Raw genomic sequence first — 11,332 nt, 5'->3', positions numbered from 1 at the left:
CTATAGATCATGACAGAATGGAAAAAGAATATTCTGCGATAGAATCTAGTTATTTTAATTGGTCACCACCAAAAAAAAAAGTATTAAAAAATACCGAACATGGTGACGATGGTGGCGAGAAGAAGAGCAAAAAAATAAGAAAATGGCAAGACGAAGAGGAATGTCCGTCCACCAACCAGCTCAGAGCAAGCCATGGCAAAAAGTAGACAATTAATCTTGTCGTGAGTGGCAACACGTTATACACCGACAGGTATGTATGTACATACCCGAGTGTGTGTGCCTTCGTGTATATATATAGAGCAGTTTCACCAACCTCACAGGGTCAGGGTCAGTTTTGTCAAAAGAAGAAGAAGGAGACACTTACATACGTGGTTTCTTAGCACGAGACTGTTTTCTTCCCCGCAAGGTAAGAAGCACTTTCACTTACTTATTTCAAATCTTGGCATATTTTGACTTTGTTTTTTTTTTTTGTTCTTAAGATGGAATTCCCGCTGGAAAAGTTATGGGCCTTACAACCGGCGAAATGATATATTTTCCGCAGCGTAACAAGGATAGTCGAATTAAGATAAGAATTTTGAATGTTTTACCTCAAAAAACACAAGTTCTCTTTTACCCTTTTCATTTATTTTCCACGTCATTATTATTATCTTCTCAGGCATTTACGTGAGCCCTCATAATTAATATGTTTATGTCTCCGTGATCGGATTTTCTGAACTTTAATGTATATAAATAATCTTTTTTCGACGTCCATATCTCATACATATGACGCTACTGTGGAGATTTTTATAGCGATTTTTATAGCGACTTTATCAAATTTAGAACGCGTTTATGAAAGATGTTATGAGGGGGTGAGAGGATCTTTTTTCTCGTAACATATATTTAATTTTTTGTATTATGAGGAGTGCCTGTTGTGTCTTTGAACTTGGATTTTGATAGTAATATTTCTCAGTTGATAACACGAGAGTTGACTTTTATAACTTCATATAACTCGAGGAAAAAACGTTTATGGAGTTATACGTCATATCACTACTCATCCTCATAAATATCAAGAATTACTGTGAAACCTCGCTACAGCGATACATCCCTCTACAATGATATTTGTCCAAAGCTTGTTAGGAATTGTCTGTACTCTTACTCTAATGGTGAATTCCTTTCGATAAAACGGCATCCCGTCCTATGAAGAATCACTCTATAACGATATTTTTTATGATATTTCGAAACTGTTACAATGATATTGTTATATTTTGCTTAAAATCAAATATTTTTTTTTTAATTTCTCACCAGTTTTTGACCTTTTCAGGGTGTCTAATAAAATCGGTATTTTGCGCAAAGTGTTAATGAAATTTCTGGGAAGCAATTTTCTGTGTAGTACAAAACTGTGTTATTAAATAAATAACTTTACAAGGTATAACTAATTAAATTTTATTTATCCACTAATCAATTGGAATTTTTTGCTGCGAATAAATACGTTTTGACGTATTTTATTTTTATACAAACAACGCCAATTCAAAAGATATATATGCCAACAATAGAAAAAATTTAGTTGCGCATGATGAGGATGCTACCTCTCGATAAACCCTTTACAACGATAGTTCTTTTTTGTCCGTAAAGTATCGTTTTATCAAAGTTTCAGTGGATGTATTTTTGGTTTCCAGCATTATTAAAAACTTCGATTCATCTTTTAAGGCCCCCTGTTTACCTATAGGAAAAATCTCCCGCCATCAAGAAATTTTTTTTTTTAATTTATTCACTTTACGCACTCAATTTTTTTCTCAAAATCTCTTGATATTTTGTACAATTTGACGAGAACTTTTAGAATTTTGATATTTCTGGAATTTTTTTCGAATTTTAACTTTAACAACGTGCAACGTTTCTAAAACCAATCAAAATATTTTGTGCCATAATTTTCTTAATCATTTGAATGAGAAGTCCCTTCGTTAAATCATGAAACAGTTTAGTTGTGAGAGACACACACAGAAAGTTTCTAGATATTTCAACAAGTGGTGTTGGAAAAAATGCTCCTTATCTGATAAATAACATAGTTTTGAGAAAAGAGCATTTCAAGGGAAAACTTTCGTGTATATAATTTTTACCAGCGGTTCATATTACAATATTATAAAAAATACTTCTAGTGCAGGTAGGACATAAACTTGACCGCAGTTAGACGCAGAAAAAATTTTCAGTGTTTTAAATTTCAATAAAAATTTGAGAAATGTGTTTTTTGCGTGCATCCATTTCTTTTAAATGACATACATCTATTTTATTCGTATTTTAGTACATGAATACCGAAACAGTAATTTATTAATATGATTTAATATGAGATGCATAGTGTGACGAATCATCATTACATTTTTTATGATTTCTAGAAAAATTATGAACTTTTCTTTCAAAATATTTATAATGGACAATCAGGCATTTATATTGAGGATATTTTTAGAAATCGCATAGATACGAATGTATTCATGTTTTATTGGTGAATATATTTTATTTTATTAGGAATTCATTTCCTGTTCAAATGACTAGGATATTAATTTATGTTATAAGTTCATTTATCGTATTTTATTATGTACAATCCTCAGATAGGAATTTCATGATTTTGAGGGGTGAAAAATGTCATTGTATGTTCCACACGAGTGCAGTTTTCATCCACCAATAATAAAATCTTAAGAAAAACTTGTTGGTCACGGTTTTGCCGACGGAATGTCGATTTTTCCTCCCGCATCTATAGAAATTTATTTTTCACAAATTAATTTTTAAAAATATTTATTTCCATCTTTACCTCTATGAAAAAAATTCTGGGTGATATACGCTGTGGTAAATTCTTCTCATGAAGAAATTCAGATGTTCTTTTAGCATATAATCCGTACAATTTGCGGATTATACGCAAATTACACGCAGTTAAATATGATAATACAGTATTGACTCGAACCATGTGAAACTGCTTTTACGATGTAGAAAATTATCCATAGACAAAAGTTTACATGAGTATTTTTTTTTCAAATTTGAAATACCTTGACGTATCCACCAACTTTTGAAACGTAATTTTTAAAGAAAATATCGACGTCTTTATTTTCATTTTTTATAAAAGCCCTATTTTTTGTGATTAAAACACGGGCCTTGTTTTCTTGAAATGACACTTAGAATAGGAGTCACGTCCAATTTAGTTGGGTTTCTATATACAAGTGAATAAAAATAAATCTGTTAATAAAAACTGTAAACATATTTTACGAAGAATGCTATTTTTGGCAATTTACTTGAGTTTGAAACACGATTTCCTAAATTCATTGTATCATTACGAAATTTCATCATGATATTTTGCAATATATTGTTGAGATTATGAACCAAAATCTAAAGTTTACGAATTTTTCCAATTACAGTGTTTATTCATGATATCTTTAATGAAATTTCTGAAAATTCACACATCAAAAGATTTGGGTGTAATTTATGAGCATACCATACAATCCTTTAAATTTTAGTTGATAGCTAGCTGAATTACTAACTAGCTGAATGTACTGTGAAAATAACGAAACATTTCATTCGTAGAATGTTTTGCAGTCGTGTTTTGAATAGCACGTGAATTTTGCTTAAAATCTGACGTATAAAGATAATTTTCCTTTAAAGATGTCTCATAGAAAGGTAGTCTAAATTTTATAATTATTTTCATCATTCGAACATTTTTCTATCAAAAAAACGTTATTAAAGTTCACTTCAGTACTATTTTATAGAAAAGTGCTAAAGGCAGTCGGATACCTTAATCCTTGAAAAAACGCATGTTTTAATCATAAAAGAAGACTTGAATATGATCGATCTCCAAGAATTAAACCAACTCAAATCTGTCGTGGAGTAGCTGTAAGGTAAAATTTATGAGTAGACCGAGATGACTTATGTGCCATCTGGTAACAAACATCTATCTTAATTCTGTTAGGATTCGGACATGGAAACGTAAATAACCGAGGCTGACTGTCGGCAGATAGTGGAATCGAATGCTAAAATATAGTTCATATACATCCGGGCAAAACGATGCTTCGAAGAAAATCGCTCATGTATATTTCATGAATCCGTCTCATATCACCATTCATGTGAAAGCATGGAAGATTCATTTTCCAAAACAGAAGCAACAGCTTCTTACATGAATCGAACATGACAAACGACAATAACCTTCGGCCATATCCGAACGATGTCCGTCGTGCATCGGCCTCCTCTCACACATTCATTATTCATATTTTTTTCCTCCGCACTCTCACTTTTTCTACCTTCCAGAGAATACATGAACTAGTATTCCGGGGTGGTGTGGTTCTCATTTAGAAGCCTGTTTTACAGGATGGTTAAAGAAGAACAATTTCCGCTGGATTTCAAAGGATGTATTTATAGGAATCACACACATACGAGACGAAATTACCTCCTCTAAATATAGGCTTAAAATGTGGTATCGATGGCGAGAGAGAGAGAAATAAGTTTGTTTTTTTTTCCATTTATGAGGTCATTAGCTTATAATTTATGTGCTATTTCTATCTGTTGAGAATGAGGCTGCATTCAAATAAAAATTTACACTTCTTGCCACATTTTCAACTCGTTATTACGCCGTATAATGTTCATATCTAACAATTTTAAAGTGGCCAACGTTTTTTTTTTACTTTAATTAATCAAAAAAATTAATCAAATAAAATTTTATATTATTAATCTGAATGATTTATCAATTAATTTTTGCCTTTATCTGCAGAATTTAGCTGCAGGTAAAGACCATTGAGCTGCATGACTATTCATTGGTTTCCCCATTCGAAATCCAAATTCTATGGTTTAATATAAGGCATTCAACTACGTTCGAGAGCAATTTTCTATAAAATGGTACTGGAGGGAACTTTAATAATATTTTTTGATAGAAAAAGTGTCCCAAAATGGTGAAAACAACAATAAACTTTATGCAAAAATAAATACAATGCCACACCAGGCAAAATGCCCAACGAGGTGGCTGAGAAACTAGCTGTCGTGGATGGACCATTATGTCATTTTTTATTTAAAAAAATCGTTTTTATGTCATATTTTAAGAAACATTCATGCAATATTCAAAACACGATTGCAAAAAATTCTATGAATGAATGTTTTGTGTTTTTCGCGGTACATTCAACTATTAATGGTACAGGTTATGAAGAAAAATTTAAAGGACTGTATGGTATGCTCATATACGTTACACTTACTTAATGTAAGTGAAAATTTTTTTTGAAAAATTTCATTCTGCATATCTAATACATAAAACACTGTAATTAGATGAATATACACGATAGACCTTAGATTTTGGTTCGTATCCGCGGCATTATATATAGCAGAATATTATGTTAAAGTTTCGTAATGATAAAACAATGAATAGGTTTTTAGAAATCATGTTTCGAACTCAAGTAAAATGTCTAAAACAGCATTCTCCGTAAAACACGTTTAAAGTTTTTATTCATGGATTGCTTGTATGTAAAAAAATCGCAACACTGAAGTTGACGTAACTTCGGTTCTAAGCGTCATATAAACAAAACAAGGCCTGTTTAGGAATTATAATTTGTGTGGCTCTCATAAAAAATAAAAATCGATATTTTCTTCCCAAATGACGTTTTCAACGTAGTCAGATACCTTAAATAGACCACACATTGTGACCAGGGTTTTCATAAGTATTTTTCATCGTCTAATTCATTTAATAAATGTTATTTTTGACCGAACTCTCTCTCTCTCTCTCTCTCTCATACATTTTGTGTAATAAGAAATTTTCATTGTCAACACTAATTTTCATTCTTTAATCTATTCGCAATCTGATCTTGGAAAAACCATGAAAACTGCGTAGTTTAAATTAGTTGGTCTTGAATCCATGAATGTGTCAGGCATTCTTTAGTTAATTCTGTGTTTTTGTTTTCGTAACAATCTTTATCTGCAAAGTTACGCTGCTATTTTTGAGTTTCAGCCCTTCATCTACCACATCATGAAAAGAAGAGTGGAAGAAAATTATGATAAGTTAAAATGAAAATATATAAATACAGTGTAGTGATGATAATAAATAGTTATGATTTAAATTATTTTTCACGTCATTTTAAAGATTCTAATTAAAGATTTAAAAACATAGTTATTCAAACATATAGTTAGTTCAAAACAAAGTAAGTTGACGAAGGTTTGAAGAATTTAATGAATTTCTTGAGAATTCTTTCTTAATTCTCTTTTAGACGGCAAACAAGCTCTGAAGTTGAGGCTCACCTTGATATTTTAACTAAATATGCTTATTGTTTACTTCTTCTTTCCTTGAATTTCTCATTTCAGTAATCGGTTTCATAAGTGATATTCAGTATATACGCATATTTTGTCTAATGCTCTGAGTTTTCCTGAACCTTCGAGCTTGTAATTAACTTTTTTAACACCTGTTATCTCCTGCATATTTCGACCAAAGAAATGCATCTTATCTGTTGATTAATATCCTAAACCTATAATAGGAAATGTCTGATTATTTCTGGAAAGAGATGAACTTATCAACATAGCCATGAAAAGTAATAAGCCGAATATTAAAAAATATCGTTCCCCTATCACTCTTTCAACGAATGTAATCAGCATTGCATGTAATTTTATATATACTCGTATCTTAAATATTTAAGGAAGCTCGCCTCTTTCTTTTTACGAACATTTTTACAAATTAAAACGTGGTATCGATGAGGACAGAGTGAAATAAATTTGTTTTTCCATTCACGAGGTTCATTAGCTTATAATAGGTGATATTTCTATATGTTGAGAATGAGGCTGCATTCACTATTCTTCTTATATTTTCGACTCGTTATGCACCATGTAAAATTCACAATTTCTAATAATAAGTTGTATGGTCAACGCTGTTAGGATTTATCAATAATTTTTTTTTTTAGTTTATCGACAGTATTCATTCGTCTCCTCAATCTCAGTCCTAATTCCATGGTTTAGTTTAAATGGGCTACATATTGCGAATAGGATTTCATGACTTATTTCTCATTTTCTATTATTTTTTTCAATTCAGTTTCATATATTTTGTTTTGCAGGGAATTTTTAGTGGGTGTTTTGATAGCATTCTCAGGCTTGCACACAATCTGATACTATAGAAGTCCTTGAAAGTTATCTAGTCTATATTTGTTCAATCTGTCCTTAATTCCATGAACCCCAGTCATTCATTTTCTTTACCTTTTTAATCCGTGAATTTTTGATTTTGCTATTTTTGAGTATTATTAAAGAATTTAATGAATTTCGTGAGAATTCAGATTCCACAATAGCTTTAAATTTCAAGCTCATTTTGTTATTTAAAATAAATATGCTTGTCATTTAATATTTCTTTGCTCGACTCATTCTGTACATTTTTTGAGAATAAGACAAACTGTACATATGCTGCTACTTACCTCTGCTTTCCTTGAATCTACGAACTGATAGTTATTAGTTTTTATTATACTTGCTGTCTCCTGCAAATTTTCACTGAATAAACTCACCCATTTTACCAATTAATCTCCAAAAATTACTGATTAGAAATATCCAAAAAAAAACCATGAATCAATATAGGTATGAAAACATAATGAGCTCCACCGAATATATAGAAATATTTATTCTCAATTACTATTACGTCGAATGTTTCGTAGCGTTTCATAACATGCCATCTTAAATATTATAACTCATCTCTGTTGTTCCATGAATTTTTTTACAGATATTCAAAGAAGACTGAAGATAATAATTCAGAATACAAAAGCTTATTAATATGAAAGCTGTATTAGTTGCCTTTTGCTGTAAGTAACTCTGCATGTTTGATTTAACTATACTCATGGAACATCGCTACTAAATTTTTAATCTCGAATAATACTCACTCGTGTATCGATAGTTTATTTTCATATACTTTTGTGAATTCAGAGCAGCGATTCTCACCCGTTTCTGACTCGCGGAGCCCTTTTCAGTGTATAATTTCTATGGCGGAGCCCTGTTTAAATCGAGGAGCCCTTTTCACTATATTATTTATATGGTGGTACACTTTAGGCCTCTTTTTTTTATTTGTTTATCAAATTTATTGATTTATTTTATTATCCTTTAGTGGCCACGGAGCACCGGTTGAGAACCGCTGTCTTAAGGGAAAGGACAAAATTCTTATAATTCATTCCAAGAAATGGATCTTGCTATTGTGATTGATACTTAAAATAAAGTGTTCCGGACTCTGCCGCGAAGCTGGGCTGTTTTCAGAGAAAACCACTATCATTGAATTTCATTGAATTTTATATGCTGCCAATGCTTTATGAAAAAACTTTCATACTTTTGAAAGACACCCGTTAACTGTCTATATGCATTTACCTTTAGACAGGATTATTGCACCTTTTATCAAGTTATGTAATTGGAAAAATCAGGTGCCTTATAAATAAGAAACTTCTCCGGTTTTTGACTTTACACCAAATCTGATCATAAATAGATGTTTTATATGAATATACAATTCTTTCATAGTGACTAGTCTTATAGAATTGTAGATTTTTTTCGAGATATGCACTAATTTAACCTTTTTTTTTTTTTTTGGTGTTTTCCTTTCCAGTAATTTCCGTTGCATTTGCTCAGCCAGTTTTATGGGTAAGTATTAATTATGACGAATGCGAATATTGATATTATCTTGATGATATAAGTTTGTGCTTTTCAATTTAATAAAATTATGTCAAAATATGTGTTCGAAACTACCTCGTGGATCATAAAAACTTAGTTTTCAGTATTATTCTGCATTAGAGTGCCACTGACGTGTTGCTTTCTTATTAAGGCGAAGAAAGAGAAATATGCCCTTCCAGAAGGTGCAGAGCTTCTTGTCGGACCCGTACGCTCGACGTTCACTTGCTTCGGGAACGGTTATTATGCAGACACAGACAATAACTGTCAAATATTCCACATATGCTACTCGACGGTGAATACCGATGGCACTTTGTCGTCTCATCAATACAGCTTCGTTTGTGGCAATCAAACGGTATGTTGATATTTAAATATTGGTGGTTAAGAAAGAGTTATTAAAACGATATCCATTCTCCAAAATTCCACTGTTCAAAATGGATGCATATTCAAGACGATAAATTTGTTCTAAAAATATGCGCAGAAAGGACTTCAAAATATTTTTTTTTATTATTTGCGTCCTTCACAAACAACTCCTCGTGTTCCACAGAGTGTGCCACGGGGCTTACAAACGTAAGTAACAATAACAAACATACGATTCAAGAAACTCAAAATTTGCAATACAGCGTAATACAAAAAGAAAGGATAAATCAAATCAATATGTACAATAACAACATACGGATACAATTCGAAAGCGCAGTATAGCACCAGTGGATGCCATATGGTGTCAATGCGATGTTTAAACTTTACAATTACGATTTTTAAAATTTACAATTCATACATGAATAGAAAATATACGACCACACATAAATATATATATATGAAAATAGAAAAGATAAAATTAAAAAAATAAAAGTAAAAGAAAAAGGAATTAGTAACTAAATGAAAGTTTGATTAATTATTCAAAAATCGAAAACAGCACTTGCAAAGAAAAGATATAAATTCAAAATATTTTGGACATCAAATTTATATCAAATTCATATTTTGGCATAAAATTTATATCAAATTCATATTTTGGCATAAAATTTATATCAAATTCATTGAAATTCTTGGAATTAAACATATTATTCAGAAATTTTAAATCATTTTTCTCTATATCTCGAGTTGATATGTTTGTTCTGTTTACTATACTTTTGCGAAGGACGATACCTAATGTCATAATTAACATTTTACGTTTGTTTTCCTTTTTATATGTTTTAGTTTTTTGACACGACAAAAGGACATTTTTCTTATTTTTGTGTCATGTTTTGGTGCAGTTTGGCCAAATTGGCCAAAAAATTCAAAATCCAATCCAATCCATAATTAACAGCACGTGGTTTATCCATTCTCCTTTTTTTCTGATAATCATTTTTTATGATCAGTTTTGATCTTCCAAAACTTCAATATCAACAACGTATTTTCATAAATTTCTCTGCACACATATCCATCATTACAACCGGTCCGTTAACTATAATACCGTTATCTAAGAATGATTATATCCAAGGCCACACGTAAGCAGTCATATAGATAACTATAATCAAAATCATTCCGCAATTATAAAGCTATTACCTAAACATAATCGTCATTCACGAAAGGTTAAAACATGATTCTGCGATGAAATATTTTTGCTATCATAATCTTTTCTTCCCCTCATTCCACGGCCATATCTATCCCCCTAACTCGAAAAACTATTATTTTTTTTCAGGTCTTCAATCAATTGAGTTTCACTTGCACGTACCCGGAGGATGCAGTGCCGTGCGTTCACGCTCAAGATTTCTATTACCTGAACAGCCACATTGAATCGGACGATCCAGAGATCCATTTCCTGAGTGACCAGGACGTCCAGAGAGCTGAACCACTCATGGATCAGGACCATTACAGCAGGCGGATCCAAAAGCCACAGCGACAAGCTTTCTATCAACCGATAAGAAGGAGATTCGATTTCGATGAACGCCAGGACAACCGCCAATGATTGCACATACTTTCACTCCTGTTTTCAACATCAAAAATTCAAAATTCTATCTTCCACTCTATTCTTGTTTCTATTTCCTTTCATGCAAATCAATCCCATAATAAATTCTTTAGAATCTTGGAAACACCTAACAAAAAAATAAGAATAATGGATTTTGACATTTTTGAAATTACTATCCCGAAGAATGATTTCGTAGATATCCTCACATTTGGCCAGTAGTAGAATCCTCCAAACTAAATTTGAATTGAGCATAATTATAATTAATTTCAAATGCGAAATTAAATAAGGAATTTTTCAATAATTACCTTTAAGATACCATTATAAGATTTTCATTAATTAATCGAAAACTAACTAAAATCATCTTGATATTGTTAAAGTGGTTTTGTCATTGTTTGAGTTCTGTGTGTTTGACGGGCATTTTCTAATATATGCTCTCCGTGATGTTCGAATAGAAATTTACATTTGTTTCTTTTTCCTTCGTCTTTTTTTCAAAAGATTGTTTGTGATGATGTTGTTTATTGATTAATGTACGTATGTCTTTTCATTTCACAATAAAAACTAAAAAAAAGAAAATATGTACAGTGGTTTTTCTTTTATTTACTTCATATTCTACATCAAAATAATCGGGAAAAAGTCAATTCTATTCCGTTGGATTTTAAAAGTTTTTGGGTATTTTTTGCTTCGCATAGGGTTTGACCCAATTTGACCTAAGAATAGCTACTGATAAATAACTTTTATTTATCATATAAGAAGCTTGTTTGTCTGTAAAAGTTCTGT

The 11,332-nt window shown here is 31.2% G+C and overlaps 1 protein-coding gene across 1 annotated transcript; it reads left to right on the top strand.

Moving 5' to 3' along the window:
- The first annotated feature begins 316 nt into the window (after window positions 1-316).
- Window positions 317-11,128, top strand: LOC149070483 (uncharacterized). Its single transcript, XM_089248928.1, has 5 exons — window positions 317-406; window positions 7,682-7,760; window positions 8,546-8,580; window positions 8,762-8,962; window positions 10,289-11,128. Exons 2-5 carry the CDS (start codon window positions 7,733-7,735, stop codon window positions 10,553-10,555), a joined length of 531 nt encoding a protein of 176 aa, XP_089105054.1. The 5' UTR covers window positions 317-406; window positions 7,682-7,732; the 3' UTR covers window positions 10,556-11,128.
- The last annotated feature ends 204 nt before the right edge of the window (window positions 11,129-11,332 follow it).

This window comes from Pholcus phalangioides, unplaced genomic scaffold (genome assembly GCF_987345545.1).
Source record: "Pholcus phalangioides strain wild (caught in Gottingen) unplaced genomic scaffold, Ppha-v1.0 ptg000021l_1, whole genome shotgun sequence".
Taxonomy (NCBI): domain Eukaryota; kingdom Metazoa; phylum Arthropoda; class Arachnida; order Araneae; family Pholcidae; genus Pholcus; species Pholcus phalangioides.
Note: the sequence above shows the minus strand (reverse complement) of the source record. Positions and strands in the feature narration are given on the sequence as shown.